Genomic DNA, 15,589 nt, shown 5'->3' on the forward strand with positions numbered 1-15,589 from the left:
GCCTGCAGCAGTATAGTCGACTGAAGTTGATCAGAGGTTCAGGTTTAACACGTACCCCTCTCTTTCCAATAGAAGTCAAGAGGCCATATCATAAGAGATACGAAATGCAGAACTCAATCCATGTCGCCTGAAAACGTCGATCCATCACTTTTTCCCTTGCCGAAGAAAATTCAAGATTAGGTGATGCTTGTTCTTTTGTTTAAGAGGTAAAAAAAAAAAAAAAAGGGCTTGCTCAGTCGTTCAAGTTGCAAAGGGAATCATGAAATTAAAATAAAATGGTGGGCACATTAGATGACAACTACCCCATCCATTCGAGTTTGACAAACAACAGAATTGAGGAACTTTCAGCCTGAAGGCAAAACTCACAAGTTTTAGGTTTTCATGTAAAGCAACTGGGGAAGGTCGTAGCTGCTACGAGAAAAGAGATGCCTAATCTTCAAGTAAAGATTTGACAGAATATTGGCAAGTGGATCTAAAGCCTAAAGATACTAATATCAGCATGGACTTTTATATAAAAGAAGAGGATGATAACCTTTGACAAAGAGGATTGATGAGGACAGAATTGACAAGCAAGAGCGGCAATTTTCTCTGCGCCAGGGATGTATGATAAGAAGAGAATCAGATGTAACAACCAACTAAGCATTAAAAAAAAAAAAGCTGACACTTTATGCTTCAAGAGAGGAGAGATTGATGAGAATGTAAACCATAGAATCAGAGTAGGGTGGATGAAATGGCGCAATGCATCAGGATTTTTATGTGATCGCAAAATCCCTTTTAGGCTAAAAGGAAAATTTTATAGAACAACACTAAGATCTGCAATGCTATATGGAGCTAAATGTTGGCCAGCACAGAGACAACATGAGCATAAAATGGGAATAGCGGAAATGAGAATATTAAGGTAAATTTGTGGTCATACGGGGATGGATAAGATAAGAAATGAAGATATTTGACGAAAAGTTGGAGTAGTACTGGTAGTAGAAAAGATGAGAGAACATATATTGAGATAGTTTGGGCATATTCTTCGAAGATCCCTACATGCTCCGGTAAGAACATAAATTGTCTTAAGACGGAATGGATGAAAGCCATTAGCATTGTGGATGGGCAGAATTCCTATGTTTCGGGCTATCCTTTTAGTCCATTTTTCCCTATATATATTTATATATAATTATTTCTTTTCCCTCAATCGGTCTTGCTTTTATTTTACTTATTTTTTGGTTCATCGACCGCCGATCCCAACTAGTTTGGGATAAAGGTGATGTTGATGTTGAAACTTTATGCTTTGACTAATAGAACAACGAAGCAATGCAGCCTCTATTCTGGCATTATATTATTAGTCTCTCTTGCTCATCTTGGTAAAATTTTGTCACTTGGATGTGGTAATTCAGCACTGAAAACAGTTAATAACCAGAATTTTGACATTAATCCAGATAAGTCATTAATGCCCGAAATTTGAAGACCTTTCTTCCATCATATAAACGCCACCATCTGTTAGATCAAATCTTTTCCTCCCACGTGAAGGTTCGATGCAAAGTGGACTTCTTATGTGTTTGAACTTCATATATTGGAAACACAACTTAAAGTTCAGTCTCAATACACAAAGAACCTTCCCAAGATCAACCAAAAACCAACGTTGCATACACAAGTAAACCATTTATTGGTGTCAGAGTCAAACTCTTTCCTGCATAAGGATTGAACTGTCATTTACATATTTTGCAAGTGCCGCATCCAGCTTCTCTCCAATATATGTTATCCATGTCTGAAAGCGGCAAAGTATAATCAGAGTGCAGAACTAGGACCATTACATTCTTATGTCTATATATACTCTAAAAAGGTTAAATTCTGAGGGTCGCTTTGGTCCCAAAGCAAGAACATGAATGCAAACTTCAGGCCGCTTCTGACCACATTTATTAACATTATGAACCGTTTAACCCTGTTGTTATCAATATAGGTGTCAAATAAAAGGATGAGGAGGTAAAGAAGATGTAATCAGACAACTAAGTTTTCCTGGGCAAACCCTTCAATTCAGGTTCGCCTGAGCCAAGGTCATTTAATATAGCGAAGGCCAGTCAAATACTTCAACCAAAGACACTATGTGCGGATAAACGGAAGGGTCTTGCAAACAGATATTAAAAACCTCACTCCAGAAAAAAAATTGAATGAAGAGAAATATTGACTTCAAGCAAGTTCATGCAAGAAATATGTCTCAAGCACACATGAGGCATCTTCTGCCCAAAAAAAAAAAAAAAAGATCAGAAATAACATTGTATTTCTTAGAACAGGTTCGTTCTTTGTCCACGGAGGTCAGTCAGGGCCTAAGATCAGGCCAAAAGGGGTAGTCGATGGGCCGCGTTAATGATTTGTGAATGTCCCAAGTAGCATTGCGCATCAGTTAGTCATAAAACAGATAGAGAATAAATTTAGAAATGAAGTGGATACCTGATCAGACGTAGTGAAGCCCCTGATTGTGTCACCGCCAATTACTGCAACCCCTTTGTCTCCAAGTGGTTGCAAGATCACTGCCTGGATAAGTCAAAATTTGATTCACTTTTCAATGCGATAAACAGACAATACTTTCACTGTCTCCACTAGTCCAACTGTTAAAGTTTAGTCATGAGAGAGATATCCAAGAAGAAAAGATCCTGTGCTCATAAATCCATTATTTCCACCTGAGTGTTAAAGGGCAAAAAAGGCAGCTCAGACCTCCCAGGATAAAGAGATAGGTTGGCCAAGTAACTCTCTGGAAATCATAGTAAAACAACAGTCAGCTTATTCTATGCATTCAATAGAATGCTTCTCTTATTGAAATTGTAGTAAACTAAGAGTCAGACGACTAACTAAACAAGAACCGTCCCTGCAAATTACTTACGAGCTCTCGAATTTATAATGCCTTGATAAAGAGATCCTTGCATCAGCTTATTTGCATCCACATCCTCTGCTTCACCATCATTAGCAGATGATTTAGCTGCCATGCCAATTTGCATGATGCAATGGCCATCATAAATAATGGCCAAAGACCTGCAGCATGTCACCGTGGACAGAGATTCCCACACCCTGAGAAGGAACAGTTTAGGATAAAACGAAAAATCTAATGAAGAAAGAGGAACAACTTATTCCTCTACTCAGGTCACCATTAATCTCTTTCAAATCCAACTTCACAGCCCATTCATGTTTAAAATCAAACATGATGATATTGAGACAATGCTGGCATTTAACAGACATATGGCACAAGCAGTGTTCAAAGAAGTAGAAAATGCCACCTAAAAGAATACTGCATGAAAATACACAATCATATGAGAAAATTATATCGATGATGAATGCAACTTATTAACCAAAATTAAGATGCCATCAGACAGTGATGTGGCTCTCAAAATTGAGATCCGTAAGGTAAACTCTCAAACAAATTGGATCAGCAACTTCTTTCTTCAGAGAACCCGAAAGTTTATTGGATCGGATGCAAAACCTATATACAACCACTGTCTCCTACAGCATTTGGTCACGTACCCCAAGTTCCTGATTGATCCTTTTTAACAGCTCCACAACAACAATGAGAAACCAGGCCATTCATTCGGATTATAGTCCAATTTTTTTATTCTCCTTCAAACTCAGAGAGAGATTCTCCACGAGAGCCAAGCAATTCGCTTGAAATTCGTACAAATTGAGAAAGCGCCAGGCCACCAGAATGCAAAGACATTGAATGTATAATGTGCAGTGGTTGGTGAGAGTTCTAGCTTTTTAAGTCTGCAATACAGGAAGTGACCACGGCAGGTGATACGGAAAGAGAGGAGCTTGTCATGATAAATTTAAGTTCACACCAACAAGAGCTATGGCTATTCGACAAATTGTACTGGGAGTTCTAAAAAAAGTATTCACCATAACAACTCGGATACTACTGATTCGGGCAAGTCCGAACGTATTCTCCTACATTCCACACCCAGCGGTTCCACCTGAAATCAAGCTCAAAACTCACGCGAGACATGTAAATGTCACGTACATCACAGAAGGATCTGGATTAGCTGACGGAAAGAGCCAAGACAACCAAGACAACTTACAGAATGGTAGATAGCTCACCACAGATATAGGTTTCGGCCTAATAGACAACCAGACGAGGCCGGCCAGTACATTGGTGACGGCTAGCCCGAGCGTCAACAAATCCGCTCTCGACTGCGCACTGCTCGCATCGGCCACGGGAGCGATACCAGAGACGGTGCGATTGAAGAGGACGGCCAACAGGGACGAACCGCCGACGTAAATAGGCAAGCTCCGGACGAATCCGTCGTTGTCCGCGACCCAGTCGGCGACGAGATCTCTCTTCGGCTGCGGTCCTCTGTACTGTCCCTTCGCTCGAGAACGAACACAAAGCATATGAATAACGAACGCGAATCGAAGAAGAATACTGTGCACAAAGCAAAGCGACGTGGAAGCGCCTCTACCAGCGGAGATGAAGAAGCCCTGATGGAGCGGGGGAAAGCAGGGCTCGGACGACGACGGAGGCGAAGGCGACGGCTGTCGGAGGGAAGGAAGTCGCGGAGGAGAGCAATTCCCGCTTCCATTGAAGGAAGGAAAGTTTTTTTCGTCGGAGCGGATAAAAACATTTTTCGCCTTATTTTTGCATTTTTTTCTCATTTCTCGGAAAAAGGAATGAAAGTCAAATGCAAGGGATATGGGCTTTTACAAGTCATTGTGGGCTGAAATTTCTGGGCCTTTTCGTTAAGAAAAGAACATATATTACTGAAGAACAGAACAGAAGAGAACAGAACAGAGAGTAGAGAATACAGAGGAAAAGCAAAGAAGAGAGATCCCATGAAGTCTTGGAAATCTCCATTGCTCCTGTTGTGCCTCTCGTGTTTAATCTTCTCGTCGCTTCACGTTCCGGCTTCTTCTCAACGTTTCTCAGGACGACACAGGTAAAGCCCCAATTTCGAATCTTTGCATCGCGTGTCTACGCGGTTCGTGCTTGTTGTAGAAGATTCAGGCAATTGAATTGGAGTGGTTGCTGAAGACTCGGTTTTTTTTTTTTTTTTTTGTGTAGATCAATCGTCGCGCGTCGAGCTCTCCTCAGCTTCAAGGAGACTCCAAAGGGTAGTAACGCCTCCTACGATTGCTCTCCTTCTGGGGCTTGCGTTCCCTGCCTTTATTCCGAAAAGGTTTCTCTTTTCTCTTATTATTTCCTTCGGTTTTCCCGCAAAAACATTTATTTTCTAGTATTTGAAATAACTTAATTCGCTCTTAAACTGCTATAATGTCAAACCTTGCCAACGAAGTCCCCTAGATTTTTTTTATTTGTAATTCGGTGCGAGTGAGAATCAGGCGACTTCTTGTTATGTGTGCCTTGGTAATTTAGGTATGAATCTCAACAGTCACGTTGCCTAGACTTGTTTGGATTTTGCCACCAAGTGTACCGACTTGTTGAATAATCAAATGGGGAAAATTTGGAGTTTCTTGTGATACGTGGAGTCGGCGCTTTGAAAAGCGAACAAGTGTCTTGGGACACTCATTGACTAGACCCATCAGGCTTTGCTTTTGTTTTGATTCTCGCTGATGGTGGGGTACTGGCGAAATTTTCATGGCATAAGGGCCAGAATTAGTTGTCAGGAGAGATAATGTAACGAGCCAAGGCGGTGTCTTGTGGAACCGTAGATTCCATTCAGTCAGGTAGACGGTGTGCACGTGATATGCGACAACTAACAGTTTAAGTGTTCTCAAGGATGCTAGAAACCGAAATATTAGATTTAAAGGTGTGCTATGGGTGCAAGAATGAGTAGAGAAAGTAATAATTGTTTACCATGAGAACCATCTGCCTTCAATTGGTTGGCGCCATAAAAGTGCGAACTTGTTACTTACAAAGAAGAGAAAGGCTTAGGGTTGTTAGAACACCTATTTAGAGATTAAACTGTTTACCTAGATTTACTTGATTTCTTTTGGTTGAAATTTGACAGCATAGGACATTGGATGGCCATTGCTAATTTAGGAAATCAATGACTCAAAATTTCTTAAAGACCGGAAGAGACATGCATGGGTGTTCAATAGAGAAATGGCTGTGGATCTTGGTATCTATGCTTCGTTTTATTAGTTAAAAGCAATTTTCGGCTTAAACAATGCGGATAATATTTTTACTCCTCATCCGTGAAATCAATGATTAACCTTCAGCGTACACCAACAGAGGTCTTACAAGCTTCTTAAAGTAGCATGCATACAACGTGTTGCAATATTTGGTTCTTCTTTCTAAGCCAATATCCCATGCTTTTCATCCTAGAGTTACTAAAATTTCGAAGTGAGATTCTGCTTGTATTATGGGACGAAAGAGGTTTCTACGACTGTGTATATGAGCTGCACAAGCAATTCTAGAATTTGATGTAAGCGCTTACTTTATTTAAACATTCGGAACTTTCAGCAGGTCCAAGTTCTTTTATTGAGATTATGGCAGGTAAAAGTCTCAAATGATTGCATACATAATTGAGCTTCTTTAGGATTGAAAGATCTAGGCAGCGAACCACTATATCAAGAGTTTGGATAAGTAGTATGCTTCTGGTATCAGCATATCTCTAAAATTACCAAATTAGCCTAGCTTGCCTCTTGTCTTTTGTCATTTCGAGGAAAAGTTCTTACCTTTTTTAAATCAGCATTATTTTCTTGTAGAAAGATGAAAAGTACCGCTGCAGTGAGACTGGATATCGTATCCCTTTGAAATGTGTAGAGATAGGGGATAGTAAGGTTGTTAGTGGCAAAAAATCTCAGAAGGGCCGCGTGGCGATGGAAACTCTTCGTAAGAAAGGAAAGGAACTTGATATGCTGCATGAAGATGCTGAGCGTATTAAGTCGATGAGTGGCAGAGCTTTACTGGATGACTCGTCCAAATCAGAAGATGGGCATGGAGAATACCTCACTTACAGAAGCTGTATACCAGCTGTAAATGAGGAGAAGCTGTCAGTCATTGGGTTTGAGGTACGTGATGTAGTGATTCTTTTCTCTTATTATTATGGTTGCTTGGTGCACATCTTCCTATAAGTGTCATCTCAGAGTAGTTCCTGCTCAAGCTTGCAGTTTCAGCCATGTACGTTGCGCTGCAACACTGAGTTTCCGTTTTGACTTCCTGTAGTGCAACTAAGTATGACAAAGTTTGTTCTTCACAATGATCGAGTTGCATGTAGTTCATAACATCACCCTCTGGCATTATAATGAGATGCATTTTGAGGCTGGAAGGAATTCTAGATTGATTCGGTCTGAATTTTCAGGAGCATGGAAATATGCATATGCATTCAGAACATATGCATAAACGAAAATAAGAATAAGAGACGGATTTTGTCAAGCATCCTTAATTTTGATGCATATCCATTGCACTTCTTTGGCAGGTCATCCTATTATGTCTGTTACTCTCGAGCGGCTCATTTATCTACCTCAGGAAAAAACGTTCTGTCACTACAATGCCAGGGGTCGCAGCAGTAAGGATCCCAACAAATTCTAGATTTTAGGTCACATAGTTGGTGGCATCTTGAGGCGTGTCCCATAAGTAACTGACATGTCAAAAACTAGAAGTTCCCACAAGTTGTGTGCGATTTTTGTATGCACTTGGTATCTAGCTGATGGCAGGTCTGTGCATGATCTGTGAATGATTCGACATGATGGAGTGGAACATATTTCCGCCGGTCATTCTTGCAGATTTCGTCCAGCCTTTTGAGCATGAGGACACAGTAAGCTAGCCAAACAGCAGGATATAATAGTGCTTTGAGGCAATTTTACGTGTTCTCTCCAGTTTTTTGTAAGTTCTTCCAGCGTTCAGTTTCTGCAGTGTAAAAACCCTTTGTAAAGATGGAAAGTACTCAATTGCATGAGCATTTGTGGTTTGGACTTTGGGATCCTACAAGCCTGACTTGTTAAGTGGAATTTTTAGCTGCCTTTCTTTTCCTGAGTTCTTACTTTTTACGTCCGTTTCTCTTCATTCTTCTCACCCTACCCGTCATTCGGGTGGGGAATGGAGATCTAACTTTTGACGAGACATGCGAAACTCACGACTACAGGTTTTAATTTGATATTCGAAAAAAACTGAGTGCGAACCATTTCCTTCCGCTTGCTCATTTTCACGTTAAGCATAAGCGTCTAGCATGCACCTGCTCAAGATCACTGGTGCAAAGGAACAATTTCACCGGATGGTTGGAAAGCCCCTATTAAACTTCACTGTCTTCGCACACACAAAAATCGCAGTCTAAAAAAAAAATTTTTTTCCCAAGTATAGTGATTTTGTGATTCAATTTCATCGACCTCTCTCATGTACGAAACTGATAAACCAGAATTCTGAATAGTGATCCGAGCGGGGAACATCCACTGAGCTGGGTAGAACTCGTAAAGAGCTTTGAGGATAGCAACGAGGACGAGCCATTACTCACGTACAAGAAGATTCAGCATCATTGAGAAAGGCATGCATCAGCTTCTGAAGATCAGTGGATAGTCTTCTAACATTCTAACTGTAACCTGATATCAAACTCTATCTACATTGGAAGTCCATCAGATATAAGAACTGCAGTAATCCAAAGAACAAGTGAATCATTAAATGCATTATAATGTCAAATATGCTCATCTGCTGTATAGATACATTCGGATCCACAAATTGTAGAAGATAGCAGCAGACCAAAAGTCTCGTTGAAGAGTCCCTGGCCGTAAAAAGCTATCTCCTCGGCCAATCTGGAGAACCCAAACCCAAACCAGAGATTAGGAAAGAGCATGTATGGAAACCAAAAGACCTCAAAATTTTGCTTTCTACCTTCAAATCATCCAACACATGACAAGGTATTGTGTAATTGCTACTTCCTACTCTCACTAAATATACAAGGAAATAGAAAGGCAATTAGTCCCTTCTCTCTGTTCTTCCTGAGTGTCAACAAGACAGCAGAGCATACTCAAAACGAAAGAATGAAATTGACAATCACGCTCAATTTAAATAACAAACTCCTCTTTCTTAAGACACATCTACACTGATATGGCTGCGAACAGGTATTACAAACTGCAAATATGTTGAAATTACAAAAAATAATCAGGAGTCTTGCGTGTGGTGTCAGGTTCAATCTGACGAGGAGCAGGGTCAAACTGTAGGAAATTCTGGTCCATGTTCTCTCCAATCTCCAATATTGCAGCCATATTACCACATCGGTAACAGTAGTTTGGAGCGCTGAATACAGTCACCACATTCTTGTCCTAGATGGAAAAAGGAAAATCCAAAACTTAAGATAACATCCCAGGATTGTTCTGGATTTCAACACAAAAGGAATGCGCCCCAGTTCACAGACCTGACACCAATTGTATCCTTCCATGACAAGCTGGTGGGCTCTTGAAATCAGAGTGAGACCATTAGTATGATTGAAATTAGCTGCGATATCCTGTCCAAATGTATAGCCAGCACCTCGTGGAGATATGCCCCACCCACAGCGATCGTCTGGATCAGACCACAAGAGGTCACACATTGGACCTTCATGCGGAACCTACACTCCATGCACAACCGAGTCAGGTGGCGGCTCATCACATCTGACAGAGCCTTTTAAAATGCTACACACTATTTAAATAGAACACCTTGGATGTTGATTTAATGATGAGGACAGCAACTTAACGAAAATAAAACATGTTTCTGCTGGTGCACATTACCAACCGTCAAAACCACCAATCAGAACAATAATTACTGTCTTGTATTTCGAAATCAGTCCAGTTAACAAGCAAGGTTACTTGCCAATTGCACTGACAAACTCCAAAGAACTCCAGGCACATAGGATCCTTTTTAGACTACAATTCCAAAACAGAAGCTTCCTCTATTCTCTCAAACATGGGCATAAAAGAGAAGAATTGCAGGTTTATACTGATGTAGGACAGTGGTCCAAAACATACCTCTTGTATGCGGTCCAAAGCTCGAATGTTGTCTAAAGTATCCAAAGAAGGTGAGAGACCTCCATGCAAACAAAAGATCTAGAACACAAGAAGAAGCAGGATCATTCAGAATCCACGTTATTGATAAATATTTCTCGCTTGGAGCATCATCGATTATGTTGCAAAGTCTGAAGGTGTACCAATACCTGACTCTCAATGAGGGCAGTGAGGGGAAGATAATCAAATAAATCAGTGAAATACTTCCACACATTCGCATTTCCATATTTTCTTAAACATTCATCGTAGAAACCATACCTGAAATTGGCAATAAGAGAACGTAAGCTAAAAGAGAAATCAAAGGTTGAGTTGATTACAGCAAGTTCTACATTTTTCCACTTTTCATGAACTTTAAAAACGCCATTGTTTCACAGGAGTATGCTTCCTCTACAATCAAATCATAGGAAAGTAACATCTATCTTAGCCAATGAATACGCAGCCATAAACTACTTAAGCCCTAATCATGCGACAGGCAATAAGTGGGATCGACCATATGAATCCCGATATGCCAGTGCTCTCGATTTTGAATCAAGTCTTAATAGGCGAAGTTTAAGCATCAAGTTCAAATCAAACACTTAATCATATTACTGTTGCCCACAATTTACTGGGCCACTTACTAATATCATCCAACCAGGAGAAATGGCTTTAGAATTTATCTTAAGAAATATATTTTTCTTTCTCAAAATAAGCACGCATATTCATCAGAAAACACCATATGCAGAACAGTAAGCACGTTATTAGCATACAAATCAACTGCCCTGTGCTTCTTACGAGACAAATGTTAACTTCTTAATGTCATGATACAAAAGATGCACTCAAAACTATAGTCTTACACTTGAGTTATTTGCCGGCTCTCATGGTTTCCTCTAAGGATTGTGATTCTATCTCTATAACGAACTTTCAGAGCAACTAAAAGAGTGACAGTCTCCACTGAGTAGTACCCTCGATCTGCAGTAATGTAATCGATAGAATTAGATGATGCACCTTATAGCAATAATCCTTATGAGATAAAACATGCATTTGAATCCTTTGAAAATAATCCAACAAATCTAAGAGGAAAACACTCATGATCAGCATCACTCAAGACTACTGATTACATTAAAAAAAAAAAAAACACCAACATACTCTAGAAAAACTCAGCCCACAAAAACTTTAATGCCATGAAGCCCAAAATAATACCATCTTCTCTGTGTTTTAAAGAGTTTCTATGTTCACTAGCTCCCCCTATCGACTTGTCGATCCCAAATATGCAACAGTTGACAATTTCAAGCCAGAACTTGCAAGGTAAAAGCAAACTTTTATGACACATGGGTATGACAGAATACAGAGAAGAAAGAGAAGGCGTTTAGAACATGTGAACAGGGAGGTGGAGAGAGATAATTGGAACTTTGATGTGCTTTCATAATATAGAAAGACAGTTTGGAGTATCATTCTAGATTGTACATCATTTGGTACATAACAAACTTCGGATATTACTCTCAAAGAAAAGCTCTAGTCTTCCGTCTTGGTTTCCAGTGATCATTTTCTATGTTTCGCTGAACTGAGATGGCGTCAGTGCTTCTTGCAGTAGATCAAAGCATCGATTGGTAGAGATACATCTCGCCCGCTTGCCAACAGCTTCCCAAAAAAGTACACCGTTCTTCTCAACGTGACTTAAGGGCTTTCAATGGAGATAATAAATGAATCATTCATGCCTCCAAATTGGTACTCTAAATACATCTTGAGAGGGAACGAGTGGAAATTCATTATTGCAAACCTAAGCCATGCCATTTCCATCACACGAAGAGCTTCATTCCAATTACCACCATAAGCTCCGTGCACATTAATCTATTATTGGAAGAGAAAACCCTAAAAGCTTCCATAACTCCGCACAAATCCCAAATATACAAAATTAGCATGACCGCCAAGGCTCCAAAAACACGAATTGCAACAGAGCAACTTCGCCAGTCCTAGCCGCAGATTCCACTCCATCGACGCAAAGAACTACCAAATTCGTTCCCCATAGACAAAAGCGAAATCCGGTCGACTATACAGAGATCAAGCTGAAACTGACCTACATAATCGCCCATGAAGAGATAATTGGTGTCAGGCGCGTTGCCTCCTATCCTGAACAGCTCGATTAGATCGTAGAACTGGCCGTGTATGTCGCCGCAGACGGTGACGGGGCACTTCACCGGCTGGACGTTCCACTCCTCGACCAGGATCGCCCTGGCTTGATCGCAGAGAATCTTCACCTCCGCCTCCGAGAGCGGCTTGCACTCCATCAGCTGCTCGATCTGACGGTCCAGATCCGCGTGCGACGGCATCGTTCAGCGTGGATCGTGAACAGACGTACGGACAGGAGACGGCGGATCGATCGGTCGGATGGGCTCGCTTCGCACCCCGTCGTCGCGCTCAACCGAATCGAACAGAGGCGCCGTGGAGGGCTCGGAACTAGGGTTTGAAGACGGAGAAGAGGGAGAAGGGCCAAAACGGGGGCGTTCGGGGTGGGAAGCGATTTTTAAAAGATCTTTCCGAAGGCTTCCAGCATTGCCCTATCTTACTCATTTCTCTGCGGTTGTCCTTTCTTTTCACCTGCAGTGGAAATAGGAACATATTATTTTCTCCAGGAAATTTTTGTTGACTAACGTTTTTATTTAACTTATTATCTTTAATAAAATTTATTACAATTATCAAATCCCGAGCACACATGTTCGGTTGCACAGCAGAAACCTTATATCTTCATCGGAAAAACTAGAGACGTCGTGCTCGTAGGGAGTCTACTTATGAAATTCTGTCATTGATATAATCAACAAACGTCACTCCACCTATGTTGGGACCGAGCCTATCCAAATAATTAATTTCGATACCTCATGTTGGGACATGCATTAAAAATCCAAATCTTAGACGAGGATCATCAAAAGGAAGCTCAAGTATAAAGTTCGTTAACATATCTAGTAAGATCTAATATATTCATGCTAACGAGTTATGGATTAAATATGGTATATCGATTCCTCTAGCGGATTATATCTAACAGGTATTTCCTGGACACTAATAAATATGTATCTTTTGAGTACTAATTTTGGGGCCCGTGCGATGCACGAACACCTGTTTACATTAGTTCTCGGTATTTAATTTTTGGATTTTAGAATAGAATTGGAACTTTTCTTGATTTAAGTAATCGTGATTTAGTAACACACGACTTGCGATATCATTATCCAAATTGGAAATATCGAAATGTCTCCGATTTTCGTGACTTCGAACTCCAACCGATTAGATAGACAAAAGAATCTGGCTGAATTTACTCAATTCAATTGTTAGATGTCCTGTAGAAATAAACTAAAGAGTTTCTCCATGTTTAATTTTTTTTTTTCCCTCTTGGCGTTGCGACGTACGGGGTTTTGAGGTATGGTTAGGTTGGAACTCGGTAATATTTTCGGCGAACAATTACGCGACAATAGCAAGATGAAGTTTAGAAAAAGAGGGGGAATGGAAAGCTGACGTGGCCTGAGAATTGTCTCGATCGTATGTATGCCCGAGTCAAAAGTCGAAAGAGAGGAGACTTTTCAAATTGGCTTCCTCCGGTGGCTGCCTCGGGTCGGGTCAAAAACTCCAAAGCATTGCAGAAAGCGATGCCCGTCCAATTGGTGGAGCTGCTGCCCTTTTTGGACGGGTTCAATCTTGCCAGCATTTTTCAAGATCGAATCTGATATTTTACTAACACCCAGTCCAATCGAGTTTTCTTCTTTTTTTTTTTTTTCGAAGCAATTCAAATCGAGTTATAACTACAAAAGTAGGGGTTCCGTTGGAATAAAACGAAACATATTTAGTAATATTGAAAATGATGTTATGACATGTTACTCCTCATCCAATTAAAAAAAAAACTGATTTTTCCCTCTCTTCATTCTCCATCCACAGCACCTTCGAGCCAAACCTCCGCACCTTTCCCATCGTCTGTCGCCGCTGCTAGCCTAGGCCCACTAATGTTGCCGGCCTAGCCGAGCCACCGCCTCCGTTGTTTTTTATAGTCGGTTCTGTCTTCCTGAGCATGACCTCTATTCCTCTGTTTTGCCTTTTGCTATTTGAGCTCGCAGCTATTGCCCGTTGCAACAGCTCTTCCATGGCCGTCGGGATCTTCACCTTGCCCTCAAGGCTCATAGCCATGGACGAGCCGGCGTCGCCAGACTTGCTGCCATGTCTCTAGATTAGAAGTTCCTCATCCCCAATCTTTTTATCAACAGAATCGCACACCATTTAACATTTTTTTTATCTGGACCGATAGAAAAATGTTATTAAGTTTTAGGACTAAATTGTATTTTTTGAAAGCTTTAAAATTTAATTACACTTTCGATAAGTTTTATGAGCGGAATGGATGTCATGCTTGGCACAACTTCCACAGTCAATTTTTCATCCAGAACTAGCTAAAAACCCAATCAGTCCAATGCCCTAAATCATATCGTTCTTCCACAGTCCTTTACAAATATCTTTTCACCGAAGGAGATGGATGCTCATGCTTGGGGATTTTCAGGAAGCATCTCCAATAATTTTGGAAGGTTGTCGTCCTTGGATGATTTGAATTTGGATAGTAACGATTCTTCTAGCTTTGCCATCCAGTCGGGGGGGCCTTGTGCTTCTCAAAAAACTCAACTTGTCTCATTGTAACAAGTTCACATATCTGCCTCCACTTCCCTCGAGCTTGCTTGAGTTGAATATGGCGAACTGTACTGCATTGGAGCATGAATTGACTTGACAAATGCGAAGGGTTTAAGGGAGTTAAATTTTACTAATTGCAGCAATTTAGTTGACATCGCTGGTCTCCAGGTATTGAAGTCTGTAAGACGTCTATTCTTGGTTGGTCGCAAGGCATGCTTCCCAGCAGTGGAGAAGAATTGAAAAGGTAAAAGGAAGGATGAACATCAGTTTTCAGGTTTTCGCCCCTCTGTTTACTATCTTCAATCATGAATGCATTCGACCTCAAATGTGTTTTTCATGGATAATGCAGGTTGCTCTAAAGCATTTGTATAACTTGAGTGTCCCTGGGAGTGAGATTCGGCAATGGTTTTTTCAGGAAGTTCCTCATTTTGCTGCTCTGAAGAACCGCGAGATTATAGGAGTAATTTTTGCTGTTGTTGTCTCTCTAGAAAGTGTAAACTGGGGAAACATTCCACTGCCGGCAATGGGATACATCAACAGAAGGCTTATCGAGCTTGAAGATTCAATAAATTCCATGACATTAAACCTGATGGGGGTCCCCGACACAAGGGAAGACCAGCTTTACTCGATAGATTTCCAGAATTCAAGCCAATGGTTCGGGTGTTAAAGAAAGGAGACAGGATAGATATAGTCCTGCGAGACCTGGCACGCTTTCCTGGGCTCTCTCTGAGAAAGCCCGGGATATATCTGATTTTTGAGAATGACGATGATTATGATGTTAATGAAGAATGGTAGGACGAATCCCAGCAGTCGGTGTCTCAGAAACTGGCCAAGTCCATCAGCTCCTTGTGCGATCTTCTTTTTCCTTTATCCTCACAACGAAGTGACAAAAAGCTAATCTAAACTTCTACTTTAGAAGTTCTTTTGTCCCACCACCTCTTCATAACATGCCTCCTTCGGCAATATTTGGTCCAGGGTTCATTCCAATAAAAAAAGGATTGGGGATGTAAGGTGATTATACACGTTTTCTTGCACACGGCTTTTGCTTACAGAA

General features: G+C 40.8%; 4 protein-coding genes and 1 long non-coding RNA gene across 10 annotated transcripts; 2 read left to right on the forward strand and 3 right to left on the reverse strand.

Annotated features, from left to right (window-relative positions):
- Positions 1 to 1,546: 1,546 nt before the first annotated feature.
- Positions 1,547 to 4,634, reverse strand: LOC115726587 (protein COFACTOR ASSEMBLY OF COMPLEX C SUBUNIT B CCB4, chloroplastic). Of its 6 annotated transcripts, none has more exons than XM_030656541.2 (7): positions 4,431 to 4,634; positions 4,069 to 4,329; positions 3,871 to 3,944; positions 2,867 to 3,051; positions 2,667 to 2,737; positions 2,437 to 2,520; positions 1,547 to 1,756 (listed from the first exon to the last, which is right to left on the reverse strand). In XM_030656541.2, the coding sequence occupies exons 1-7, from the start codon at positions 4,590 to 4,592 to the stop codon at positions 1,667 to 1,669; spliced, it is 927 nt and encodes a 308-aa protein (XP_030512401.1). In that variant the 5' UTR covers positions 4,593 to 4,634; the 3' UTR covers positions 1,547 to 1,666. The 6 variants fall into 6 exon arrangements, with proteins under 6 accessions (XP_030512401.1, XP_030512408.1, XP_030512392.1 ...); XM_030656548.2 differs by having other exon boundaries at positions 2,867 to 3,015; positions 4,069 to 4,335; positions 4,431 to 4,620; XM_030656532.2 differs by having other exon boundaries at positions 4,069 to 4,335; positions 4,431 to 4,617.
- A 107-nt stretch (positions 4,635 to 4,741) lies between these two features.
- LOC115726621 lies at positions 4,742 to 7,920 on the forward strand. Its single transcript, XM_030656580.2, has 4 exons — positions 4,742 to 4,904; positions 5,030 to 5,144; positions 6,637 to 6,942; positions 7,350 to 7,920. Exons 1-4 carry the CDS (start codon positions 4,801 to 4,803, stop codon positions 7,467 to 7,469), a joined length of 645 nt encoding a protein of 214 aa, XP_030512440.1. The 5' UTR covers positions 4,742 to 4,800; the 3' UTR covers positions 7,470 to 7,920.
- Positions 5,591 to 6,099, reverse strand: LOC115726628. The gene is made up of 2 exons (XR_004013578.2): positions 5,981 to 6,099; positions 5,591 to 5,915 (listed from the first exon to the last, which is right to left on the reverse strand). It is a non-coding gene; the product is annotated as an uncharacterized LOC115726628 (long non-coding RNA).
- An 800-nt stretch (positions 7,921 to 8,720) lies between the features above and the next one.
- On the reverse strand, positions 8,721 to 12,421 carry LOC115726970 (serine/threonine-protein phosphatase PP2A-2 catalytic subunit). The gene is made up of 6 exons (XM_030657073.2): positions 11,957 to 12,421; positions 10,737 to 10,851; positions 10,053 to 10,161; positions 9,868 to 9,945; positions 9,279 to 9,470; positions 8,721 to 9,186 (listed from the first exon to the last, which is right to left on the reverse strand). The coding sequence occupies exons 1-6, from the start codon at positions 12,207 to 12,209 to the stop codon at positions 9,013 to 9,015; spliced, it is 921 nt and encodes a 306-aa protein (XP_030512933.1). The 5' UTR covers positions 12,210 to 12,421; the 3' UTR covers positions 8,721 to 9,012.
- Positions 12,422 to 14,719: 2,298 nt separating this feature from the next.
- On the forward strand, positions 14,720 to 15,265 carry LOC115756313 (the record flags this gene model as incomplete). Its single annotated transcript, XM_048280015.1, has 2 exons — positions 14,720 to 14,779; positions 14,885 to 15,265. Coding segments are annotated over 2 exons (378 nt in total), but the record flags the coding sequence as incomplete, so codon positions are not given.
- Positions 15,266 to 15,589: the final 324 nt, after the last annotated feature.

Source organism: Rhodamnia argentea, chromosome 6, assembly GCF_020921035.1.
Source record: "Rhodamnia argentea isolate NSW1041297 chromosome 6, ASM2092103v1, whole genome shotgun sequence".
Classification (NCBI taxonomy): Eukaryota; Viridiplantae; Streptophyta; class Magnoliopsida; order Myrtales; family Myrtaceae; genus Rhodamnia; species Rhodamnia argentea.